Source organism: Neoarius graeffei, chromosome 27 (genome assembly GCF_027579695.1).
Source record: "Neoarius graeffei isolate fNeoGra1 chromosome 27, fNeoGra1.pri, whole genome shotgun sequence".
Taxonomy (NCBI): domain Eukaryota; kingdom Metazoa; phylum Chordata; class Actinopteri; order Siluriformes; family Ariidae; genus Neoarius; species Neoarius graeffei.
Genome location: NC_083595.1, coordinates 41,296,930 through 41,324,894, shown reverse-complemented (window position 1 = coordinate 41,324,894; position 27,965 = coordinate 41,296,930). Strand labels below are relative to the sequence as shown.

Here is a 27,965-nt window from a genome sequence, read left to right as displayed (position 1 = left end):
AAAGATGACAGTGCTACTTGATGTCTATAAAACCATCATGTCAAGTAATGGTGCAGTATGTTGAAGCATCCTTCAATGCAATATGGGCTAAAGTTCCAGGAACGTCATGTCAACTCTACACGAGTGCCACTGCTTCCCAACTGAGCAGAGTGTAAAATATGTTGGGTGGTTCTTTGGTAACTGAATTGCATTCACAGCAAAATGCGGCAACTTTTAGACGCAGTACTCAAAATAACTCCATTAAATTAAAATAAATAAATAAAAAGCCATTCACACTGTATCAGGCTTTCGTCTAAACCGGGGAACAGGGGCGCTGCGCCCTCTTACTCTCGTCGTGCGCCCCCTTACCGAAATCCCGATTGAACCCCAAGTCACACTTAGGCCATGCACTTGTATGCTACTGCACAACATGCAATCTTTCTCAAAACGATCTTTTCTCCGTGAAAACATCCCAGCAACACCATGTGACAATGTGTCTGATCATCAAATACGTTATAATGACTCCAAAAATATTCCAATCATAGTAGATACACTGCCAGACGGTGCAAAAACAATCCGAATTGGCGGTTTCCAGACTGAGGCGCCATGTTGTTTAGTTGTCGCGGCTGCTCTTGCGAGATTTAACATGGGTTACATACAAGGTCAGCTGACTTGTAGAGCGAGATTTCTCGAGACTGAATGACCTTTCACCCACCGGCACGGGAGCTTTTGACAGAAGTAGTTCGCGAGTTGTTTTTGTTGACACTTGGGCATTTAAAGATGTCATCCCGCGGCACAAAACGGAAGAAAACCAAAGACTGTCCGGAGCAGAAGAAGATTACTTCTTTCTTTTTCAATGTTGACAGACAATTTGTTACAATTTCCCTCTCAGATAGCCTCAGAATGTCCCATTGTAGCCTCAATTTTTCAAAGGCTTCGCACGACGGAGGGGTGGGACGGACAACTGGCACCACCCCCGCTTTGCTCCCTCGCCATGGTGAGCGCCCTCATACTAAATTTTTCTAGAAAAAACCCTGCTGTATGGGGTATCTTTTGACCCTAAAAAAAAAAAAGCATAGAAAAATTGCCTGTTTAACTCTGAATGCAAAATCTTTTATGCGGAAACATGAGTCAGTAACGGAATTACGTCAACTTTCATTTCTTCAAATTCAAACCAAGATTAATCTGAAGGGACATTGCTATAATTGGGGTGCTGATTTTTAAATATGGTTTTCAGTACATTTTGCCTTTGAGTCCATACTTTTGCAATAAAAAAAAAAAAAAAAAAAAATCATTATTGAGCTGACAAGTTAAGGCAATAATTTTGGCCTCTGTTGAAGAATTGCCCTGTTCCTATTAGAACATTATCATACAGGCAAGTTTAGCAGATGTTTTTTCTTTGACTAAGACCCCGTCCACACGTAGCCGGGTATCTGCTAAATCGAAGATATTTTTCTACGTTTTGGCCTGTCATCCACATGAAAACACATCAAAAACGAATAATTAAAAAAAACTCCGGGCAAAGTGAAGATTTTTGAAAACTCCGTGTATGCCTTTTCGTGTAGACAGAGATAACCGGAGTTTTGCGTTTTAGAATGTCACAATCTGCGCCAAAAAAATGACAACAAATCTGCCCTGACGTCAAACATGCGACCTTTGTTTACTGCAGAAGCCAGATTAAGCATGGACTTAAGCTAGCCGCACACTACGGCGATCCACGCGGTACCGAACTGACCCATTTCAGAGCCGACTCCCGACAGGGCACGCATATATCCCCCGACTGTTGACGAGTGCAGTCGCGATTGAAGCGACACTTGACAACTTAATAGCTTTGTGATTGGCTACTGGATATAGTTACTGTTAAATCCAACACTTGAAGACGCTACAGGCTGAATTACAAATGACACATGTAGCGCACTATCTAGGCTGCACGAGCTATTATTTCCAACCTTAAATAGTGCACTTATATAAGGGAGTTAAAGCGACTTGGAATTCAGCCACACAACTTGAGCAGAGTGGCTTTCCAGCCCACTGTGTCTATGGATAAAGCTTCAGTCTATGGAATTACAGTATATACCTGCATTAGGTGCTACCAACACGTATTTCTCGCGCTAGAAATTGTGTTTAATGATGTCACGTGTTATATGCGAAAGATATGATTGGCTATTGCTAGCGACTCTCGCCGATCACTCTGGCTCCCGATTAGTTTTTCGAATCGGCTGTGAGATGAGTCGGTACTAGGGCTGTAACGATATGCGTATCGAAATCGCGATACGCAGAGCCACGATCCGTATCGCGATACAAGGCAGAATCGCGGTACACCCTTTCAAACTTCTCCTCAGCCCAAAAACAGAGGCGCTTCCAAACTTCAATTTATGAATACTTTACTTTTTATTTAAATTACATTTTAAACTTGTTTAAATTACTTTTATTTTTTTATATCTATTAGTAAGTCGTTTTTTCGCCAACCTGCGACAATCTTCTGCGAGTCACGCAACGTCCACACTCGCCACTGGCAGAGCATTCATTTCTTTTAAGCGGTCGCCATTCTGGTTGCGACGCGGGGAGCGAATCTGTAAACAAGCAGCTCATTGGCTGGCTAGGTGTGCCACAAGCCAATCACAATCACTTGACCGGAAAGGCATGCAGTGTTGCCAGATTGGGCAGGTTTAGGTGCTTTTTGGCCAGTTTTGAACATATTTTGGGGTGGAAAACGTTAGCAATATCTGGCAACACTGAAGGCATGTCTGCTTGGGCGGAAGCCTTCTGCGGCAGTTACATTTTGACACGCGAGCAATGTTTCACCATAAAAATTCCGTAATTTCCATCTGTTTTCCGCGATCACAGAAAATCATTGGCCCTATGAGAGTGAGACAGTGAGAGAGCCCCCCCCCCAAAAAAAAATCTTAACGGATTTACACGATTTGGAAAAATGACTTTTTCAGAACCGAAAAAAACAGAGCTTCCGGCTCAACAGTATTATTTTGAGAAATAAAAGAATCTTTGGATATACATTTGTTCATTTTTGCATACATATTACTTATTCTCTGCAGTGGTCTGAATTATTTGTTATTAAATAGTTAATGTAAGTAAGTAAATGTTAAGTCAAATTTACTACTTTAAAAAAAACATTTTTTAAAAAATCGTGGGTGTATCGAATCGTGGGTCAAAAATTGCGATACGAATCGAATCGTGAGTTGGGTGTATCGTTACAGCCCTAGTCGGTACCATCGAAAACTAGTCTTTACGACTAGACTCGCGACTTCAGTTGGCTCGGTACGCTGAAAATCGGCGTAGTGTGCGGCTAGCTAAAGAGTAATGGATCGGAGTAGTGCCTTGAAAGCGTTAATTATTGTGCAGGTGCTATTTACATGTTTAATTTTAGAAGCCCAACTACTGCTCCAAGAGCACAGGCGATGTGATTAGGGGGTAGGATTTGGGGAAATAATGCCATCTACAGGTTTGGAATGCTTATGAATGGGATTGAAAACGCAGATGTTCGGTTATGTGTGGAAGGGATTTTTTTCGAAGACGAGGTGGTGTGGATAAAACATTTTTATAAACGGAGGGGGGGGAAAATGTTCGGTTTTAAAAATATCCGGCTACGTGTGTACATGGCATAAGAAAACCTAATCCTGCGAGCGATTTTTACCACAAGTGATGAGACGGAGACTGATGTGGATGACGTTGGTATCAAAGTGAGAATTCATTTGGCAATAAGATTATACTTCCATAAAATTAGGCAGTGGGGCGGCATGGTGGTGTAGTGGTTAGCGCTGTCGCCTCACAGCAAGAAGGTCTGGGTTCGAGCCCCGTGGCTGGCGAGGGCCTTTCTGTGCGGAGTTTGCATGTTCTCCCTGTGTCCGCGTGGGTTTCCTCCGGGTGCTCCGGTTTCCCCCACAGTCCAAAGACATGCAGGTTGGGTTAACTGGTGACTCTAAATTGACCGTAGGTGTGAATGAGAGTGTGAATGGTTGTCTGTGTGTCAGCCCTGTGATGATCTGGCGACTTGTCCAGGGTGTACCCCGCCTTTCGCCCGTAGTCAGCTGGGATAGGCTCCAGCTTGCCTGCGACCCTGTACAACAGGATAAAGCGGCTAGAGATAATGAGATGAGAAAATTAGGCAGTAGCGTTTGGTTTCCAGATGTACATTAGGTTAAAAATGTAGAGGTAGGTCGGGCATCTTTTCGTGAAATTGGAAAGAACTCTTTAAATGCTCGAACTTGACTGGTGGTTTACTATGTTAGACCTTTACTTGTGGTTGCGATATGGGCAAAAGAGAAACATATTTTAGTTCAGGAAAACTTGTAATTTTCAGAAGATCAGAAAGGGTTTTCCCAGGCCGCCACATATATATATTTGGTTGAACTACAATTAGCCCTACATTCCCACCCATTCCTTTAGTGTGTGACCTGCAGCTGTTCTCAGACATCAGCGCAGCCACCCGCAGAGCTCCACAATAGGCACTATGTCTCCATGAGCCCACTGGAGCCTAGAGGTTAAGAGGTCAGGGCCTGTTTCAATTACTTTACAGATATTGGGGTTATGAACGTACTGCTGTTTCGACAGCTGACTCACGGTTAGTGGTGTGAACATTGCTAAGCTGCAGCACTCCTAAAATTCTCTTTGAAACATGTGAACCACACCCATGAGTTCTCGAGTCACATTCAGCAGTGGCGAGCTTCCTCTCCCTTTCATTTTCTCATAAACCCATGTGCAGGAGTAAATATACACACACACAGTCACATTTTCGAACAGGGTTTAAATGTTCAGGAAATACTTGGACTGACTCACTGGGGAATTTAACATTTTCCAAAAACTCAAACAAGTCCTCCTTTCTCAGCTCCCCCTTTCAGCAAACAGAGCTCTTCTAAATGTGCACAATAGAGATAATTCAAGGCGCTGAAAATAGAGGGGTTCAGTTTTCAGTAAAGAAAGGAAGCTAAAAAGAGAAAACACAGACAGATCCTCTTTACTTAAGGCTCACGGTCAGTTCCTTCCTTGTCGCCATTAGCAGCACGCTTCTTCGCGGCTAAAATTAACAAGCCTTGGGTTTGCTTGAGGAATGGAGTTTTCCATAAGGCAGGAAATGTAATCATGCTGGAAAACTCTGGTAACTGTGCCAAGGTTCCTCCACAACACAGCAATGAAAGAAAAGAGTGGGACAAAAAGTGTGGGAGGGAAACAAAAAGTGAATCAAAGTGCCGTAAGAGTTCTTTAGAGGTGTGGTGTAACTATGAAAAAGCTGATATTTGTGGAAATACTTCATCAATCTGGAAAAAATATAGTCATGGGAGAGAGCGGGTGGGTGAATTTCCTAAAAGCATCAAGCGATGAACATTAAAAAAAAATTTTTTTTTTTAAATCCATGTTTATAATAAAATCATTTAGTGAGGTCATCATTACAGCTTCATTTTTCAACCTCAGACATGGACTTTGCTGCACACTAAGCAAATGAACAGAAAATACTATACACAAACCACCCTGTATTAGTTTCTCCCTACTGCAAAAGTACCATGTTAAACTGAAATAAAATGTTCGACAGCACTGTCGCTCCAACTGAGGAATGTGTACAACCTTTAGGCGAACTGTCTAGCACAAAACTATCGTTTTCTTTATAGCTTTCTGTTGGATTGCCTAAAGTTGCTCCTGTATCTAAATTAAGCTAACAAAGTAATGTATAGCGAATGTAACTTGCTACCTCGCATTACATAAATGCCTATATAGCTAAGGCTATCGAGAAAGCTTGCTTTTAGGTGGCTAAAATAAAAAAGTGATGCGAGCTGTAAGCTAGCATTTTTAATAGGGATCGACCGATATGTTTTTTTTCAGGGCCGATACCGATTATTATGGAATTGGGATGCCGATAACCGATATGTGCAACCGATAAATGTAAACGTTATAATTCACATGAAATTAAACATAGCACACACTGGCAGACCTTCATATCCATGAAATGTACGTTTAATTGTAAAATTGAACATGAAAATTTTGTGCAGGGAGATGCCAGCAGCATTTGTACAATAAAGTCAAACATTAGTTAGAATAAAATGAGAAATAAAATAATAAAATAAATATTAATACATCACTCCCTACTATATTACAGCTCACCATTTTCAGTGGAAAATAAATGAAAATACACTCTGGATTCTTTTACACTAAGAACTAAGTAAGACTTACCAACTTCAAGTAGTTTTTAAATAACAATCAAGTGTAGGGAGCTGCCTGCAGCATTTTTTAAAAAGTAAAATCAAACAAAGTAGGCTATCACTCCCTATTATGTAACAACTTAAGTAACCATCTACATTCTAACGCTTTTAATGCCCAAGCCTAATATTCCCAATTTAGGAGGATTATATTGTAGTGAAGGAAGCATTACATGTAGTTTCAGCGAGACTAGTTGGTTGTCGGCTAATTCAAGTGCTTCCTTCCGTAAGCTAAGTTTACCTGGCTACACAGATGCAAATGGACAATTTTAACAAGTAGCAGATGAAGAATGTAAACATATAAATGTTGTGCTTTTGCAACTTGTGTGTTTGTGACTTATTGCGGCAAAAGCAGCGTGTCCTTACCTTGAAGTGGAATCTGCTTCTGCCCGAGTGCCCATACGGCCGCCTTGAAACGATTCACAGCGTTTAGCTACGCATGTTGATTGGCTGTATCCCTTGTGCCGCTTCTGCCCGAGTGCCCGTACGGCCGCCTTGAAACAGTTCACAGCGTTTAGCTACACGTGTCGATTGGCTATATCTCTTGTGCCAAACAAATCAGATGTTGTGGTGGGCGGGACCGTGTTCTTGAACTCAGAGAGGCGAGTGCAGGAAAGGACGTGCAGTGACAGTCGCGTTAGGAATGAAATGGCTGCAAAAAGGCATGTTATCGGCACACCGGTGGAAATTATGGCCGATACCGATAACCCTAAAAATGCAGAATATCGGCCCGATATATCGGCCAGGCCGATTATCGGTCGACCCCTAATTTTTAACCACCTATATTGCTAATGCTACTATTTCAAAGGGCTTTTTATGCAATTAATATAAAGAGATGGTATGTTACTTGTTAGCCATCAAAACTTAATTACTATGCTATTTTTAAAAAATAAAAAAATGCCCTTTTAGCTAGCTAAAATAATGTTAGTAAAAAGTGCACGCAAATTGTTATCCAGGATTAATTACCCATCAATTTATCTCATCTGGTTATCTGTAGCCGCTTTATCGTGTTCTACAGGGTTGCAGGCAAGCTGGAGCCTATCCCAGCTGACTACGGGCGAAAGGCGGGGTACACCCTGGACAAGTCGCCAGGTCATCACAGGGCTGACACACAGACAACCATTCACACTCACATTCACACCTACGGTCAATTTAGAGTCACCAGTTAACCTAACCTGCATGTCTTTGGACTGTGGGGGAAACCGGAGCATCCGGAGGAAACCCACGCGGACACGGGGAGAACATGCAAACTCCGCACAGAAAGGCCCTCGCCTGCCACGGGGCTCGAACCCGGACCTTCTTGCTGCGAGGCGACAGCGCTAACCACTACACCACCATGACGTCCCACCCATCAATTTATCGATTTGCAAAAGTCTGTTTTCTTAGCTAGTTTATATAAAAAGTAATCTATAATTGTAACTTGCTAGCTCAGGCTTGTGGTACTCGAGTCCAACTCATGCCCTAATTTTAAGGACTCATGACTTGACCTGAGCACTGATGACTCGGACTCGTGCGTTAACTGCATTCGGACTCAAATTGGAGATAAGGACTCGTATTTTTTTCTTTATTTTTGTAATGAGCCATAATTTGGCATATTTATGTCTACATTAAATTTTTATACTAATTTTGCGCAAGAGAATGCACATTCACCAGTTCATAGATCATGTTCAGGAACAAACTAACATTAACGGTGCCAAAATGCCTGGAGAGAATGCGCCTAGGTTTGTCCACTTTGCTTATATAGACTTCTCGTGCAGATTGGGGGGACAAAAAAAAAAAAAAAAAAAAAAGCATTGCTGTGTGTTCCATATGTAGAAGAAATATCGAGGAGATGACAGGGACAACCTCAAACTTCAATCGTCATTTGGCAAGACTCCACCCAGAGCAGTAAGCGACACGCTATATTCATTGCTCTGTCGATAGTGGGGTTTGCTTGTTGAGTGACGAACTTGCTAGTGTTAACCCTGTCTCATGTTATTTGCCCTGTTGATAGTGGGCGGGGCTTGCTGACCGATGAACAAGCTTTTTATCTGTAGTCTATTAACTAAAATGGGGCAGTCCAGCAGTAACGTTAGTCCAACACAGCAGCAGACACGGTTTCATATAAAGGCAGCAACAGCCACCGTCAAATGGTGCAGGTGGAGTCTTGTTCTCAGACTCGACTCGGATCAACAGTGGACTCGATTCAATTTTCTTTAATGACTTGAACACTGGGGATTCGAGACTGGACTTAGATTCAAGGTTTAGTGACTCGACTACAACTGCTGTGTTCACACTTATACCGGTACGATAGTGGTATAACTATCAATACAAAGTATACCGGTACAGTTTAGTGCATCTGTCCACACTAGCGAGAAATGTTTGCGGTTTTCTTTCACGGTAGTTGAAATGCGCGTGCGCGAAATGTTTCTTCCTTCCGAGAATATGGCGGATGAAACAACACGTGTGTGCTTTTTGTTGTCAGTCAATGTACAGTCCATTTCTGGTGGTCATTTATTCAGTCGAATCGTATAAAACGGGCGAGGCAGTTGAGAAACAAACAAAGAAAACGAATCTCCCTTTCTCCCCCCTCACTTTCTCCCTTTTCCCCTCTTCCTCCTTTCTTCCTCCCTCCCCCCTTCTTTGCTCCATGTAGCTCCACGGTCGTTTTGAGCCATTTTGACGTTTTATTTACAGCTGGAAAGCACGTGCGTATTGTATTGTATGAATAACCCGGAAGACGTAGGAATAGTTCATTGCGCTTGCGCGTTATATTTGTATCGATACAGAGCCGCTTCATCTGTCCACACTACAGCGAAGCGCTACAGTACCGATACTGTACCGGTACGAAACCCATACATTTGTGGGTTTCGTACCGATACAGTTATACCGCTACAGTACCGGTATAGTTGCTAGTGTGGACAGGTGTTGCGGTACGAAAGTAGTTTCGTATCGGTAAAAAATCCCTAGTGTGGACAGGGTAAACACTGCTAGCTAGCTTTACTAATTTAGCTAATGCTTTACAAAAAGTACACATTTTAACCTTCAATACATGGACTAATCCTGTTTAAAAGTAGAAGCTGCGTTTTTATCCAAGCCGAGCGCCGTTACAAAGCAAGAACTTTTCAGAACATAAGCCGAGTGAGGAAAAAAAAAAATGGCTGTAGGAATGGTTTTATAAAGGTTATCTAACACACACTATAATCTAGTAAATAAGTACTGTATGTGCAGAATTGGTCATAATTATTTTCAGAATCGACTAGCTGGTGGGTATAAACTACTCGTCAATTAAACAAAGCCATGTATAGCCCTGTATAATTAGACTGGCTTCAGCACAGGAGTCCAGTACAGTAAGTGCAGTCATCCAGTGCTTCACCAGCACACAGTGTGGCTTTAGTCTCTTTTTAGTGCAAAGATGAATTTCTGCACCATTTGAAAATAAAACATAAAATATCAGTTTCTTTCTAAATTAATGACAGAGGTGATCACTCTCCTATGTTTTTATCCACTTGCTGCATGATGTGCTGAATCTTTACTCGTACGATGCTTAGCTGCATCTGGAGTCACAAACATCACGCTGTACAAGGTCATTTTGCAGTCACCTGCATAGGTTTTTCCATCTAGAATTTCCCCGAGTCAGCCAGACAAACCGACGACCAACGGCTGGAATGATCCTTGTCAAGTCACCATTCCAACCCATCATTAACCATAAAACATTATGCAACCATTAGGATATGAAAAATTCATACATCAACACATTTTACTGCGCAGCGAGGACATGGCTGTCATACTGACATGATATTTGAAACCGCGTTGAAAAAGCTCTAGTTACACGCCCGGTGTTGGGTTTTATTTCCTCATCAGGAATGGTACGGTTACCTTGCTGACATGCTGTTTTGCTCATTTGTTACTCCTTGTTGTTAAGCAGATGTAGGGTGCTCCTGAATAAGCAAATATTTTCCCACAGAGAATGAAACGGAGTGTGGTGAGAGAGGTGCACCTGTGGACCAACCGCAAACTCAAAATACCCTCTGAGGTCTAGTCACCTGGCTTAAACTACAAAGAACATGAACGCAAATCCGGTGTTGAATAAAGCAAAGCAGTCATACTGGGACAAAGATGTTCAATGGTTGATTAGGTCTGTCTGCACAGGTCTGTGGTTGCTTTTCTGGTTTAAAAAGAAAACGACATCTGTTCTCGGACAAAGTGCGTCAACGAACTGAGAACCTCTTACTTTTGTCACATGAATTAGTTGGAATTTAAGAAGTGAACGCAATAGGAGTTGTGCAATATGATGAAGCTCCTTGAGGTCACTGCCAGATAAACCTCTGCACAGTGCCTGAACAATTACGCTGTTGACTGCATGTCAAAAGGCATGTCGAGTGCATGCCCCCCCCCAGGAAATTTTGAAATTTTTAACCCTCTAAAACGTTATTTCCTGCATTTTGAGAGGCAAATTTTGGTGGAGTAAAGCCAAGTTTAATGTCTCTAATAGAGTGCATTTCATCTATGTATTTTTCTATATGAAACAGAACCAATGATACTATAACGTAATTATGCCTACTTAGCATCGTTGAGAGGATAGCACCCTCTTACAGGGTTTCTGCAGGCTTGAACAAGTTCAATTTAAGACTTAAGACCTTTTTAAGACCATAACAGGTTAAATTTAAGACTTATGCCGCATACAAATTAAAGAAAATTGGGAGAGCCTGAATTACTTTCAAAATCTCATCTCATTATCTCTAGCCACTTTATCCTGTTCTACAGGGTCGCAGGCAAACTGGAGCCTATCCCAGCTGAGTACGGGCGAAAGGCGGGGTACACCCTGGACAAGTCGCCAGGTCATCACAGGGCTGACACATAGGTGGGGTTTACATTAGACCGTATCAGCGGATCATCAGATTAACGTTTTTAAAACGATTCGCGTGCACACAGCAACGCCAATACACGATTCGCGTGCACACAGCAACGCCAATACACGGATACGCTCGGCTCCGCAGGCATCCTGCGCTCCAAATCACTCCGCCCTGAACAGCGAGTGCCCTCTGGAGGGTGCGCACTCCGGCCCTGCGCAGCTCACAGAGCGCGCGAGTGAAGCGCACGAGCAGTGATTCGGGACAAATAGCAGGAAGTGAAAGTCCATGCCGTTTTTCAGCAGTCGTGTCACATGACCAACGCCAGCGAATCAGGAAGGTGGATGTCACAGTGACGTTGTCCAATGACGACGTCAGCTAGAGCTCAGCACAGCGCATCCTCGTTTCTCAATGTTTACACAGCACCGGATCAGATACGTAATGGATTGAATACGTGGGCCCTGGCGGATTCAAGTTGTTCCGCCTGTGGAGTCGTTTCCCGGCGTTTTAATGTGAACGGACAGCGCATCCGCGACGGAAACGAGACGGATACGGTCTAATGTAAACACCACCATAGACACAGACAACCATTCACACCTACGGTCAATTTAGAGTCACCAGTTAACCTAACCTGCATGTCTTTGGACTGTGGGGGAAACCGGAGCACCCGGAGGAAACCCACGCGGACACGGGGAGAACATGCAAACTCCACACAGCTCGAACCCAGGACCTTCTTGCTGTGAGGCGACAGCGCTAACCACTACACCACCGTGCCGGCCTACTTTCAAAATAACAAAATTTATCATCATTCACCAATGAGCTCATTACATCCGTAGGGTGCGCGCTTGCATTAATGAGGAACTAAGTTGCAGTGGAGCCAAAGACATCCCGCAAATCACTTGAGGATGAGGCGTTCGATTCCGTACGGTTTGTGTGTTGTAACGTTACAGTTCGCACGGAGTTAGCCAATACACCGTCTCGAGATGTGCCTGGACCTGACAACGGTGAACAAAATTGAGTGATGGCATGCGATTGTTGCAGACTTTTATGGGCAGCCTGGTGCTTCTCCGCTTTCGCGTGCGATTCCAGTGCCTTTACACCCAGGGTGCCGAGTTTGAGTGTTCTTTTGCACAATGTGCAGTACGCCTCAAACGGATTGTTTGGTACACGTTTTAACCAGTCTACGAAATCATTGCGTTCAAGCCAGCAGTCGTTAAACTTGCATTTGCCCATTTTGCTACAAACCGTGACAATCTCCCTCGCTTCTTTTAGGCTCTACTGTCTAAATGCGCGCGTACCATGCCCTGTGCATCACCATGCCAACCGGGCTAGACGCCAGATTCCACTGTCTCATTTGTAGTTTGCAGCGTAGCCTACTGATACTAAGTAGGCCTAGCCTATATGACTAATTACGAATATCACCAACGCATTTAACAAAAAACAAAAAAAAGCGAATGGGGTAAACGTACGTAAGGATTTAAGACTTCACAAAATTACATTTAAGACCTACAATGCAAAATATACTCGTATTTTAGACTTAAGGCCTTAAATTAGGATTATCAAATTTTAGACTTTTTAAGACTCCGCGAAAACCCTGCTCTTACCACGGGTTGCAGTCAACACGCATCATGACAAAACTTTGCACAGTGCTAGTCAAATATTTCAATGATTAGGTCAAATAGCCTTGGAAAATTTGAATAACACGTAATAATATCTAAAAAACGATAACATCTCTCGGCAATCCTGTTCTGACTGAGGAATAAGCCTGTGAAAATAATAATATTCCCGATCCTTCAAGGACCACTGTCAGCTCCCAGGAAATCCAACTGACTGGTAATGACCAGTTGTGACCTCAGATTGGGTGTGAATGAAATTTTTTTTCTGTTTGTTGCGCATTTTTCAAATCAAAACACTGTGTGATGGTGTATTGAAGCATACATGAATAGCATATGGGGCTGTATTGGTAAATTGGAAAAACTACATTCTCTTAGGCCAAACAAAATAATATACGTGTTTCCTGGGTTTTCAAAATAGGGTAGGCAGGTAGGGGGGAAAAAAAAAAAAAAAAAAAAATTGTTTATCCCAAAAGTTTGAATATCACTCTGAAAATGGCGACCACGCATGTGGGATTTCAGTTAGGGAAACGGACAAAAGTCAGACGGTGACTGGTCGGGTGAGTCAGGTGCATGGGGCAACAGTTCAAAGCCACATTTGGTTGCTTCGGTCAGTGCCACCTGTGCTGTGTGGACGGGCGCATTGTCCTTGAGGAACCAACGGCAGCTTGAAGCTTTCGTCTCCTTTTTTCTGCGATTGCTTCTTTCTTTTGAGGACAGTGAGGAGGCTTTACAGCATACAGTCACACCCCAAAATGGGAGTTACGCCCCTTGTTTCCGGGTGAGGCCGAGAACTTTTTGAAATACCTTCGCAGCAGCAAAATAAAATTGCTGTCTTAGTTGCAAAGAGTTCCGTGAAAAGTGAACTTTGGGGCTATAAACTACAAAATGCTGATGTTGTGCACATCTGCAGGACCAGTAACTACAACAAATCTAAAAACTACAACCAGAGACAGACTACCAGTAGGCAGGAAGGGATGGTGGTACGCTCCTATCACATATTGTCAAGTTGTTGTTTCCCAGTTCAATACTTTCCAAGCTGTTACAGGATTGTCTAAGATTTAACCAAATACTATGTTTGTGTGGGTTTTTTTTGCTAAATACACAATTTATACACAAGCAGTTTCTCTTGAGCTTTTTTTTTTTTAGCAAGAATGCATATGATTTGTAGTCGAAATGGGTAACATCTAATTTTTAACAGAAAGCAAGCCATCTAATTTGTGGTCAAACGGGTGGTCTTGCACAAGGTCTGAAGCATGTGTGATCAAACCTCACCATCGGGACTAGTTATGAAACCACAGTAACTGACAGCAAGCTTAAAAAAAAAAAAAAAAAAGAAACCCCATCCTATAAGGCATAGGTAAAAACTAGAAAAGCACTCAGAGCACAGACCTCCGCCAAGAATCCTTTAAAAAAATCCGGGATCCAGAAGGTGATCCGGATCGCCGCCAAAATTTAACGGATTGTTACTTGTGCCCAGTCACACCTCTGGGGGGGGGGGAATTCAGAGCAATCCGTTCATTACTTTTTCCGTAATGTTGCTAACAGACTAACCAACAAACAAACGCTACCGAAAACATAACCTCCTTGGCAGAGGTAATGAAAGCGTGTCTCTATGGTAAGACCTTTGATGCAAGAGAACTTGAAGTCACAGATAGTGTGTAGACCGTGTTATTCACCTTCATAAAACAACATTTATGGGGGCGTCGTGGCTCAGGTGGATAAGGTGCCACACCATAAATCCGGGGACCCGGGTTCGATTCCGACCCGAGGTCATTTCCCAATCCCTCCCCATCTCTCTTTCCCCTGCTCATTTCCTGTCTCTACACTGTCCTATCCAATAAAGGTGAAAAAAGCCCCAAAAATATATTTAAAAAAAAAAAATTTTAATAAAACAACATTTATTAAAAGTCATATCACACCCCGTGATGAGAAAGAATGATCAGTGTTGCATGTCTGCCATTTTTATGTTCTTGAATGTTTTCACACTTGAGTCTTTACTTTTTTTTTTTTTAATTAATGTATTACATAATAGATTTTTTCCTTTAAATCAGCGCTGGGTTCAGATACAGGCTTTTGGTCAAAGCAAAGCTCATACAAACAAGCATTTTTATTCATTTTGGTCACTTACATTCGAATGCCATGGATGGATGGATGGGAATCCTAAAGAGAGAGCTAAAGAGAGGTGGTGTGCCATCGTGGTAAGCACCGTTCTCTCTGCTATTATACGATATTTATATTAAAAAAAAAAAAACCCGAAAAGTTCAACTAAGTCAAACACCCAGTTGTGTCAGCCTTATGGCCTTACACACCAGATAAAACGCAAACAATTCATGTGCGGAATTTTCGCACAGAGAGTATGCACGCCGAATCCGATACAAAACTTTTTTTTTTTTTTTTAATGTGTCGTGGTCTATTTAGTGTTCGTTTCATGCTTGTTTTGCGCCACAACTGTCAGTAGTGTCCCGACTAAATGGCGGAGTCATCTAGTAGCGATGACAATCACAGACATGCTTGAGAAATTAATTTCGGGTACGAGCAACAGGGAGAGTTTCATAATCTCGTTAAAGAGCTGAAGCTGAGAGATGGGATGCTGGACAACAAGAAACAAATCTGCTCAGTGGAAGATGGATGGAAAAACAGAGGGGAGGAAAAGGAGGAATCAAGAGTGTTAAAGGAACAGTCCACCGTACTTCCATAATGAAATATGCTCTTATCTGAATTGAGACGAGCTGCTCCGTACCTCTCCGAGCTTCGCGCGACCTCCCAGTCAGTCAGACGCGCTGTCACTCCTGTTAGCAATGTAGCTAGGCTCAGTATGGCCAATGGTATTTTTTGGGGCTGTAGTTAGATGCGACCAAACTCTTCCACGTTTTTCCTGTTTACATAGGTTTATATGACCAGTGACATGAAACAAGTTCAGTTACACAAATTGAAACGTAGCGATTTTCTATGCTATGGAAAGTCCGCACTATAATGACAGGCGTACTAACACCTTCTGCGCGCTTCGGCAGCGCATTGATACGGAGCTCAGATATCGATGTGCTGCCGAAGCGTGCAGAAGGTGTTAGTACGCCTGTCATTATAGTGCGGACTTTCCATAGCATAGAAAATCGCTACGTTTCAATTTGTGTAACTGAACTTGTTTCATATCGCTGGTCATATAAACCTATGTAAACAGGAAAAACGTGGAAGAGTTTGGTCGCATCTAACTACAGCCCCAAAAAATACCGTTGGCCATACTGAGCCTAGCTACATTGCTAACAGGAGTGACAGCGCGTCTGACTGCGTCTGACTGACTGGGAGGTCGCGCAAAGCTCGGAGAGGTACGGAGCAGCTCGTCTCAATCCAGATAAGAGCATATTTCATTATGGAAGTACGGTGGACTGTTCCTTTAAGAAGTGAAAATATAAGAACGCTTACTAATGTAGAAGGTGTTGGGTGCCTCTGTGCCTTCATACTTCAGGCCCAACAGGCTGCTGGTTTTTTCATCATGGCGGAGCCACAGAGATACGCCCAGGATTACGCATCCAGCCAGCTAGAGAGAAAGAGAGAGAGAATATGAATGCGAGTCTTCTGACCATTCTGTCAAAGTGATTCCTTGACAGTAGGCATGGTTCAAAGTTCAGCTTGCTTATAAAGATTATAACCAGTAATGCTGACCAATTCTAAATGTGAACTTTAGTACCCATTCACAGATTTCCTCCTTTGGGGGAGCGGAAAAAAAAAAAGTCATGTTAGTATCTTTGTCAGCAGGTTTGAGTGACCTAATGATCCCACTGTACTGTTTTCCCTGTTCTCTGCCTTTTCATTTGGAGTCATCTCCGAATATAAACATCTGTGCACAAACTTATGAATCTTCTCACACACACACACACCAAACCCTCTATGTCTCTCCTTAGTTTAAGATCGCTGCATTTTAAGAGCAAAATGGAAAATTCTGCTCAGAGCCAAAGCACAAAATGGCCAACTATGAAGGTAGGACACCCTTATTTAGGGCTTGGGGGGAAAAAATAAAAATAAAAAAAAGGAAACGGTCAGATGCAATCAGACAGTTTTAAAAGTTTCACAACAATGAGTAGTATTGTGTAGGCGGGGGCTATTAGAAGCAGGAAAGGGCCTCTGTTTCTAAATATCATCGAGTCAGGGCTGTGCACTGCTGAGGCAGCTGGACCTCGTCACGCGCATACAGACACTGGAGGAATGTGGGACACAAATAAAGGAGATCAGAGACAGTCCAGACCACAGCGGGTGCTCACTAGCTGAGTGAGTGAGGGGACGATCCAAGCACACCACTCAGCAGAGAACTGGGAACGAGAAGAGTGGTGGTTTACAGCAGAAAATCTGGGAGAGTTCAGGCTCTTCGCTAACAGCTCAGAAAACAAAGAGCTGCTCCCCCCCCTCCCATTACATTCTCTCGCGTTCTGCCCACCTCATTATAGGATAAAGCAAGCATCACTAGCCCCACCCTCCACCAACCCTGACCTCCTCTCACACTCACATCTGCGAACAGCTGCAGAATGAAAGTTATCCACCCATAGGTCAAATCCAAAGGGATTTTCCCACTATTATGTGCCATATGAACTGAGAAACATGGTGGGAAGACAAGATTTTTCCCCTCCCAGGGTTTTAACGTTAATCCCAGTGTCAGCATGTTGCAACGCCATTTAAACACCACCAAACAAAAGACTAAGAAATTTATATACATTTCGATAGTTTCATGTTTACAGCATGCTCCGAGCTGAGTACAAACATCGACTTTTCTTAACTGACAAACGCTCCGTCTACCTTGAGGAGAACGGTACAATTTTGGAAAGTGTTTTTCTGGAAAAGAGCAAAGAATCCGTGCAAATGAAAGGGATTCATTCCTGTAATCTGAACTGTTGCCATGCCAGATTGCTGTCCCCAGGGAGGGATAAAGTTCAACCACTTCTCTAAGAGTTCGAAACCGTCCAAGTGTCTGCAAGACTGACAGAGACTCTCTTATCCCACTCCTCCCCCCTCGCTAGCTCTCCATTTTGGTCCATTCCAGAGCTCAGGCAACTGGTCGCTCAGCGACTGGGTAAACACACGAGCGGGAACTACACTCCTCTTCAGCAACACAATCATTTCACCCATGTTCAGTCGTGTTCTGATTTTACAGTTATGCCGAAACGGAGGGACTTCTCGGTGGTTGTTTCATCATTAGTCACAACAAGAGTCAATTTAAGGGTGTTTTCACACTTGGTCCCTTTCAGCCATCTAACCGAACTCGGATCGGTGACTCGGCATTTTTTGCGCATATGTGAACACTCCAACCGTACCCAGACCCCTCTAAAGCGAACCGAACTGAGACCACCTCAGGAGGTGGTCTCAGTACGGTTCGCTAAAAATCAACAGTACGGTTCGCCTAATCTACGCATTGTGAACAAAAAGCGCACCGGGTTCACTTCGCTTTTTTCACTGTAGTTTAACCTTCGTTTGCCGTAGTTGGTCACGTGACTGTAGCAGGGAAACTCAACTTCCTTTTGGAACTTACCACAACCGCTTTACAGTTCTCTGAACTTCCTGACTGACGAGTCGGCCACAATATATATATATATATATATATATATATATATATATATATATATATATATATATACACACACACACACACACACACACACACACACACAAATAAATAAAATTAGGGCTGTAATGATACACCCAACTCACGATTCGAATCGCGATTTTTGACCCATGATTCGATACGCCCACGATTTTTTTTTTTAAATGTTTTTTTAAAAGTAGTAAATTTAACTTAACATTTACTTACTTACATTAACTATTTAATAACAAATAATTCAGACCACTGCAGAGAATGAGTAATATGTATGCAAAAATGAACAAATGTATATCCAAAGATTCTTTCATTTCTCAAAATAATACTGTTGAGCCGGAAGCTCTGTTTTTTTCGGTTCTGAAAAAGTCATTTTTCCAAATCGTGTAAATCCGTTAAGATTTTTTTTGGGGGGGGGGGGGGGGGGGGGGGGGCTCTCTCACTGTCTCACTCTCATAGGGCCAATGATTTTCTGTGATCGCGGAAAACAGATGGAAATTACGGAATTTTTATGGTGAAACATTGCTCGCGTGTCAAAATGTAACTGCCGCAGAAGGCTTCCGCCCAAGCAGACATGCCTTCAGTGTTGCCAGATATTGCTAACGTTTTCCACCCCAAAATATGTTCAAAACCAGCCAAAAAGCACCTAAACCTGCCCAATCTGGCAACACTGCATGCCTTTCCGGTCAAGTGATTGTGATTGGCTTGTGGCACACCTAGCCAGCCAATGAGCTGCTTGTTTACAGATTCGCTCCCCGCGTCGCAACCAGAATGGCGACCGCTTAAAAGAAATGAATGCTCTGCCAGTGGCGAGTGTGGACGTTGCGTGACTCGCAGAAGATTGTCGCAGGTCGGCGAAAAAACGACTTACTAATAGATATAAAAAAATAAAAGTAATTTAAGTAAGTTTAAAATGTAATTTAAATAAAAAGTAAAGTATTCATAAATTGAAGTTTGGAAGCGCCTCTGTTTTTGGGCTGAGGAGAAGTTTGAAAGGGTGTACCGCGATTCTGCCTTCTTGTATCGCGATTATATATTTATTAAAAAATATATATAATAAATTTATTTTCCTTAATCCGCACTATTTTGATCAAAGAATACAGCAGGGCAAGCATGGCAGCATACATTTTGATTCAAGAGAAAATTACCCAGAATTCTGTGCACTGGGGGCTCTAGAGGACCTGGTGTGAACAGAAAGAGGACTGAGGCCCCATCAAAGCTCAACTGGACCAGAAAGAGAACCCAGTCCTCTTTGTAATAAATTCACAGTGTGAACACAAAAAGAACAGTTCTTTTTCTGTTGGTCCACTTTTTGGTCCACTTAAAGAGGACCGAGTCTGGTTCCTTTAAAGGGGACCAGGTGTGAAAACACCCTAAGTCTAGCAAAAATGTTTACCAGTAATTGAAAGTAAAATATGGGTGTTTTCACACCTGGTCCCCTTTAAAGGAACCAGACTCCGTCCTCTTTAAGTGGACCAAAAAGTGGACCAACAGAAAAAGAACTCAGTTCTTTTTGTGTTCACACTGAATTTATTACAAAGAGGACCGGGTTCTCTTTCTGGTCCAGTTAAGCTTTGATGGGGCCTCAGTCCTCTTTCTGTTCACACCAGGTCCTCTACAGCCCTCAGACCCCCAGTGCACGGAATTCTGGGTAATTTTCTCTTGAATCAAAATGTCTGCTGCCATGCTTGCCCTGCTGTATTCTTTGATCAAAATAGTGCAGATTAAGGAAAATAATTTATTCCAGCGGCTGTGGTAAGTTCCAAAAGGAAGTTGAGTTTCCCTGCTACAGTCACGTGACCAACTACGACAAACGAAGAAGGTTAAACTACAGTGAAAAAGGCGAAGTGAACCCGGTGCGCTTTTTGTTCACAATGCGCAGATTAGGCAAACCGTACCGCTGATTTTTAGCGAACCGTACAGAGACCACCTCCTGAGGTGGTCTCAGTTCGGTTCGCTTTAAAGGGGTCTGGGTACGGTTGGAGTGTTCACATATGCGCAAAAAATGCCGAGTCACCGATCCGAGTTCGGTTAGATGGCTGAAAGGGACCAAGTGTGAAAACACCCTATAAAACCAGGGCAAATTTTGAGACATTCGGAGCAATCAAGGGCTACATTTATGGAATATTATGCTATTACACTCCCGCTGTCTCCTTGATGTGCTTTTAGAGGCTCTAGATTTTCCAATGCATGCTTTACATTATGGCTTCCCATAATTCTCTCTCACACACACACACACACACACACACACTAATAGCCGCCTGTTGCCCAACTGTAACTCTAGCCCTAGGCGTAATTGAACATACCCAGCAAGCCTTAATAACTGCTGCAGAGGAAATTGCAAAATGGCCGAGTTATGCTCGTACACTGACTCGTTCATGTGAAAGTGCTTGAACCTAAGTCTCCGAATGCTCAAATTATTTAACGACAATCATTCGTCTTCCTTTGTCCACTTTCTAATTCCCATCACCATTTTCAAAATATTTCTCTCTCAAGTGTGCGTATCGGATTTTTATCTCCTGCATTTTCAGGAAGACACTGTTGAACAACTTCAAGGGTGATGCAAGTTTTGCTCTTCATTTGAATGGATGTGTAAGAAAAAGGTACGAATGCCTATAAATGTTCATGCCGAGTCTGAAATGCAACTGCAAAATGCTTTAAAGATTTAAAAGTACAATGTTCCCCCGGTCTACATCCTATAACTTCCCAAATTTATATTCAACGTCACACAGACTGTTATGTAACTTTTATGGATGCAACAATACCAATTATTATATTCACACAGGGCTGTACAGTGTGCACGTTTCACTCGCATTTGCGAGCGAATTTTTCAGCATGCAAACGACGAGGAAAAAAAAAAAAAAGACGTGCATTCGTGCGAGGGCTTCTTGCGGCCGACAATTTAGGAAAGCACTGAGCACAGACGCGACGAGTTTAACATTCTAAAATGTATCAAACGTTAAACTGCAAAGTATGTAAATCCAGCGCTGGATAGCCTATCTAATATAGTGTAACGAGTAACGGCCTGTATTGTTGTAAGTGTGTGTGTGTGTGTGTGTGTGTTCTGCCTGCGCCTTGCTCCCTGTCTGTAGTTGCGAGCATTGCCCGTCTTGCACCTGCGGTGGTTCCCATGGCGGGGGAGGGGGAATTAAATTTTTTTGCCGTTCTGCCACATCTTTCTGTGATTGCCCCTCTTTCCCACGGTTGTATGTTGTGGGTGTGGCATTAGGTGGGAAAAGTGCTTTTTAGGGATTCATCAGATCATTCAACTGAGAGATAACAGAGCTGGTTCGGACCGAACTGAGAAATATATTCGCTATGCAGAGAATAATGGCGTTTTTTAAAAGCAATGACGGTGGAAACAAGAATAAAAGAACGGACGAGGAAGAAAGTGTAGTGAAGAAAGCTAGAACGACGGGAGAAGGCGCGGGAAAATTATATAAATGAGATGGAAAGCGCACACCCCCGTGCAAACATTTAGATGGGAACATAGCCTACAACACAGCAGAAAAACAAATAATATACAGTATATACAAATGGTGCATGTCACAACAGCAGAAAAACAAAAAAAATATATACACAACTGGGCGTGTTGAACTGCAGATGTTAATTGCACATTAGTTATAGAAACTCAGTTCAGCTACAAAACTCAGGATATTGCACTGTATTTGGTATTGCATTGTATTGGGTACGGATGTAAAAAGTGTAGAAATATAAAAATATACAAAAGCTATAAAAACTAAAAAGTTGCTCTGTGAGGTTGCACTGTAATAAGTATTGCACTGTGAGAATATTGTCCTTTTAGGTCCTTGTTAGTGCATTGTTGCACCTGCCAGAAGTGGCATCAGTCAGTGCATGTAATTAGCCTTTTTCACATTACGTCACTTGCAGAAGAACCTCACATCCGTTTTCAGCCTTTTGAATGGAAGAAGAGGCGGCATGCTAATCTGCTGGCTAACAAGTATTAACCATAGAAAGTCAGTAAACTTCCTCTCCAAAACAGGGCAGATAGGTGACTGGAATGGTCGTCAACAATACGTAATGATAAACAACAACGCGCAATATTATTATCAGTCTTATCTGTGAATGACAGTTTTGTTCACATATGTTGCCGCTGTATACCTCTTCCATTCAAAAGGCTGAAAACGGATACGAGTTCCCCTGCAAGTGACAATGTGAAAAAGGCTAATTGTTCAAGGTGGTTATGGCCTGTGGGGAAAAAACTGTTCGACTCTGTTGGCCCTTGCTTTGATGCACCTGTAACGCCTGCCTGAGGGCAGCAAGTCAAAGAATTCGGAGCCAGGGTGGGAGCTGTCCTTGATGATGTTGTTAGCTCTGCTGAGCTCTGCTCTCCGTTTAGCTACTGTTTGTTCATTCATTCAGCTGTTCGTTATTCATTTGTTTGTTCATTCATTCATTCTCAACTGAATTTTGCGTTTTGTGTGTTGGTGTGTCTAAGGTTTGCGCTGCAATAAACCTTTAAAATGAAAACCTACTTGTGCCCCCATTTTTTTCCCTGTGCTCCTAAAATTAACTTAGGAGCACGTGTGCTCCTGGGGGGGGTGTAGAGCCCTGTATTCACATTTCACTGGATACAAGTAAATCGCATGCTCTGATTGGCTACTCTACTACTAGGCTATCAGCTCATGTACCGTGAGTAGAGAAAGACAAAATGGTGGAGCATTTTGCTGGCCCAACCGAGGACGAAAGGGAGCAATTCCAGCGTTATGGACGTGACACTTGAACTCAAAATGGTAACAAATGACCCAGTGCATGTTTTATTGTCTCCCAGTATTTAAACAGGTGTTGCATATTTTAAGGCTGCACCATACTGGAGAAGTGATAGAACAAGAACAATTTCCATAGTACATCTAGGGCATACAAGAAAACGCCAATAAAAGATGCGTTATGGATGTGACAGAAAAAGTATCACTTTTCTTGGGTGACTGTACATTTTTATCAAACTCTGAAATTGTAAATCTAATGTCGAAATGGAGATATCCATTTGATAGAGGGGTCCAAGGTGAATATTAAAAAAATCTTTGTTTAAAATATTTTGTATTTCATGCAGAGTTTCAGAAGGAAAAGTCAGCGTTATGGATGTGACGAAATTCCGTTATGGATGTGACGCGTCTGAAATAGACATGGCATATGTTTAGAAAATCAGCAATTTAACCACCATAACCCTTTGAAAAACTCTCTAAATATCAGCTAAAACTATCAAAGTTCTTAAATAATATTTAGGATGGCTATTGTTTTGCTGTTTTGTGGATTTTAGCATACATTTCTGTAGCTTGTGGCAGTAATATAGAATTGTGAATGATCAAAGTTGATTTTAGCTTGGGTTTTACATTATAAGAAAGAAAGACTGACAGTGACATATTAGGTTGGTTACAAATTGGTTCAACTTATTCACATCTGTAAAATACAGGCCTAGGTGAGATCTCTGGGAGTGGTTTTGATGTATTACATGTTGCTTTATTTTTGCATGGTGAGGTTGACATTTACATGGAATTGCCCAAGGGAAAAACTCTACTCGAAAACAAAACCACAAAAAACACAAGCAACAAAAATGTGGAATGAAAAGTATTTGATGGTAAGAACGAATCTTTATTTTTCAAAAATTATTATACCCTTTCACAAATTGCGACTGTCATTTCACTGGTTTGTTTACATTCTTCATCTTTCAGCATTAACATTTGTTGAAATTTTTTTTTTTTTTATTCTGTTCAAAAGCTCAAAGAAGTTTGAAAAATTACATAACTGAAATGTCCAATGAAGAATTAAAGGTAGCTGGCCTTTCAGATTTTCAAGTGGAGGTCATGAAAAGAATTTATTACTTTAATAAATTACCCAATTATTTTTGTTTAGTGGACCGAAAGCTGATGAATTCAAAAATCACAGACTTCCAATTTTATTAGGTTTTTGTAAAATAGAGTGATAAAGAATTTAGGGCCACATGGCCCTAAATTCATTAGCTATTTTTTCCTGCTTCACCATGACCCAATTCAAGATACTACGTCATGCATTATGTGGTGGGCTGTCCCCGTTCACGCAAGGCATTGGGGGAAACAAATTTGAAACAGGAGAGAAAAATGGAGGATGCGAGCTTGTGAATGAAAAGTGAAAGACTGAATACAGTAACGGAAAGCGAGAAGAAAAGACGTTATGTTATAGGCGAAGGAAAGGAAACGCAGGACCAAACTAATAAACATTGGTGAGCACCTCGGTGCGATCAGCTGTTCGTTTAGCGACAGAATGATGTAACCGTCAGTGCACGGTCAAAGGTAAACCTGTAGATCGCAGTAACGCAACACTGGATGCCAGCTGCCGTAAAACCCAAAAGGAGGTGGTAAACCTGCGCATGCGCACACGGACTTCCTCCGTCTGTCTGACTGCGCGAAGCGAGCGATTTCATGTACATTATTTGCTCAGGAATCCCCTCAAATTAAATAACTTCCCAGCCACAGAATGGTCAGATATTTTGTGAGATATTACAGAAATGAACATGAGTCACAATGACCAAATTTCAGACGGAACTAAATTTCACTGATTTTATGAAATCAAAAGGCTGTCTCGCTTTAAATAAAATGTCTAAAGCTATTCTATACCTCGGCACAACAGCAAAACGCCACTTTCTCAAAAAAAAAAAGTCAATTCGTGCAGCCAGACAGATTTTTAAGAAGTCCGCCTAAGCAGAAATGATTGTCAGACGTTTTGTATAAAAGTTATTTATCGAATTTTCTAAAAATAAAAATGCTCCTTTTCTCAAAATCCCGTGAATGTGAATAGAATAAAACAGCTATTCCACTTTGCACTCTGTCATCTCGTCGTACATGTTCGATAGCCGACGAGGTGCACGTACAACTCGATTTTGTGGAATAATTGTCAATTATTTCAGACCGAGTAGGAGTACTTGCCTTTTAGTAAGTCACCGATACATACATCATTCCCCCTTTACAGTATAACATGACCCATGCTTGCAAGAAACTATTTATGGAGGGAGACTTGCTGTTAACGGCAAACATGTGACTCCTAACTTACAGTAAAAGATCTATCCACTGCAGTTAAGCTAAAGATAGGCCTTGGACATACACTGCTGCTCCAAATATCTGTGGTAAAGCTCATGCAATTATTTTTTTCCCCTCCACAGAATCATGTATCCTTGGTAAGAGGAGGTCTGTGATATGGGTACGACTTGAAACGTTGTGCTTCAGCTCCAACACATTCAGGAATCACCAGAATCCTACATTAATCAATGGCTGACGAGAGTTAAATCATCAAGTGCAAGAAACTGGGTCAGAGCTCCAGGAATTTTCACTGTGTGAGGATTAGCATTAGCCAGGTTCTCTCTCTTTGCAAGCATTCGCTGCACTGTTGGTTCTTGCAGTGTGACGCTGCAGCTTTCCCGTTCTGGGTTCGTCACTAGCCCTCTTGGTCTGCCAGCGTTTTGGTTTCCGTTTTGTGTTTGTCTCTTGGCCAGCAGGGGGAGTTCTGGGGCTCTGATGACGTGACTTATGCCCCTTTTCCACCAAAGCAGTTCCAGGGCTGGTTCGGAGCCAGTGCTTCTGTTTCCACTGACAAAGAACTGGCTCTGGGGCCAGAAAAACCGGTTCCAGGCTAGCACCAACTCTCTGCTGGGCCATAGGAAAGAACTGCTTACGTCAGCGGGGGGGGCGGAGTTGTTAAAACCAACAACAATAAGACCGCGAAAGATCACCATTTTTAAGCGACAAGAAGCAGCAGCTGTACAAACGCGAAGTCAGCCATTATTATTATTGTTGCCGCTACTGCTTCTTCCGTGTTGTTTTTGCTTTGATATTCGTGCCAAGGTTTATGCAAACGTAGCGCCGTAACTTCTGTATACAGCGCCGTAATGACGTATACAGCGACGTAACTGACGTGGCTCCGCTTAGCACCGCGAGCGATGGAAAAGCAAACTGGTTCTCAGCTGGCTCGCAAGTTGAACAAGTTGTGAACCAGCACCGGCTCCGAACCAGCCCTGGAACTGATTTGGTGGAAAAGGGGTATAATTGGTGGCGTAATTAGGAGCCGGATAAAACCTGGACCTCACAGTTCGCGAGTGGGCGCTTGCTCGCTCATCACGCTCGCTGCGCTCCCCACTTTTTATTTACCTTTTTTAAACCATTTGTACAAAATCTTGGTAACGTTTGACAGTGGGCTTAAATTTGATAAACAGATTAGTTCTGTTGTTAGAATGAGCTTTTTTTCAACTTCGTCTCTTGGCCAAAGCGAAGCCATTTCTTAGTCGGCAGGATCTCGAGAAGGCAATTCATGCATTTATCAGTTCGAGACTGGACTATTGTAATGCCCTGCATGTTGGCCTCAGCCAGTCTTCAATTTTACGTCTTGAACTTGGACAGAACGCTGCGGCCCGATTTTTAACAAGCACGTCTAGACGTGAACACATTACTCCTTTGTTGTCGTCACTCCATTGGCTTCCAGTCCATTTTAGAATTGATTTTAAACTTCTGTTTGTTTTTAATGCCATCAATGGCCTGGCTCCCTCTTACCTGTCTGAGATTTTAACTACTCGTGATCATGGTAGGGCCCTGGGTTCTTCGGGTCAGCTTCTGTTAGAAGTTCCAAGGTCGAGATATAAACAGTGGGGTGATCGTTCTTTTGCTGTCGCTGCTCCCAGACTGTGCAACAATCTGCCCCCCCGACATTCGCACCACTATTGATCCCGGCCTTTTTAAATCAAAGTTGAAGACCTACTTTTTTAGATTGGCATACAATCCTGACTAGGGGAGTCTTGTATTTGAGGGGTGCTTCGTTTCGTCTGTTTTATTTCATGTACTTCTGAAAGGCTTTTGGTAATCTGCAGCACGGTGGCACCTTCCGCAGTCAAAACCTGCGTTATGATGTATTTTAGTGTTCTGTTTTATGGCTTTGATGTAAAGCATTTTGGGTACCTTTTGGTTATTGTAAAAGGCTATATAAATAAAATTTGATTGATTTTTGCACTACATTCCATTATGCTGATATACACGACAGTTTTGCTTTGTTTCATGTTTACTGACTTCTGTATATAATCCTTTAATAAATCTATTTTTGCGTCCGATATACATCGGTGTGGTCTCCCCCGCTTTATGCTGCGGCGGCCTTGAGCCAGGAAGTCATGACGGCAGAGCACTGCTGATATAGATTTCATCACACCTACTCTAGATGCTTGATTAGACTGCTCGTGTTAGAAGAACGCCTTTTTGTACCTCGTCTTGACTTCTTGCACGGCACAGTGTGTACTCGCTACTCGTTGGTTTTGTAGTGCTTCCACACCGCCGTATTATATGACTCCTCGTCCTTCTTATCTTTTCCTTGCAGCTTATATCCTTAACACTGTATTGCTGTCCGTTTAATTTTTATGGTCTCTCTTGCACTAGTGACTCACAATTATACACACGTGGATGTGGTTACAGGGATCACGTCATGTCACATCCAAGTACAGGTAGATGAGCACGGTATCAGGGCCGATGCAGATACTGTGACTTGTAGAGATTTTTTAAACGTTCAAGAGACTGAAGATGTGAAATACACTGACTGACGTGTTGTATTGTGGGTTAAATAGGTTTGCATGAATTATAAACCAAGTGTAATGCTACGGACAGTTCAAGGCGTGTTTGGAATGAAAAGCTCCACACAAGTCGAGATAGTGAAAATCTGGGCCTGCATAATGGTCTATGGACGGACAGACTAGGGATGTTAACCGATGACCATTTGACCGAATCAACGT

The 27,965-nt window shown here is 42.4% G+C and overlaps 1 protein-coding gene across 1 annotated transcript in view; it reads right to left on the bottom strand.

Moving 5' to 3' along the window:
- cd81a (CD81 molecule a) overlaps window positions 1-27,965 on the bottom strand; it is a 107,333-nt gene that overhangs the window by 57,385 nt on the left and 21,983 nt on the right. The window contains exon 2 of the mRNA XM_060911771.1: window positions 16,054-16,168. Within this exon, the coding sequence (XP_060767754.1) occupies window positions 16,054-16,168 (115 nt within the window). The remainder of the gene's footprint in view (window positions 1-16,053; window positions 16,169-27,965) is intronic.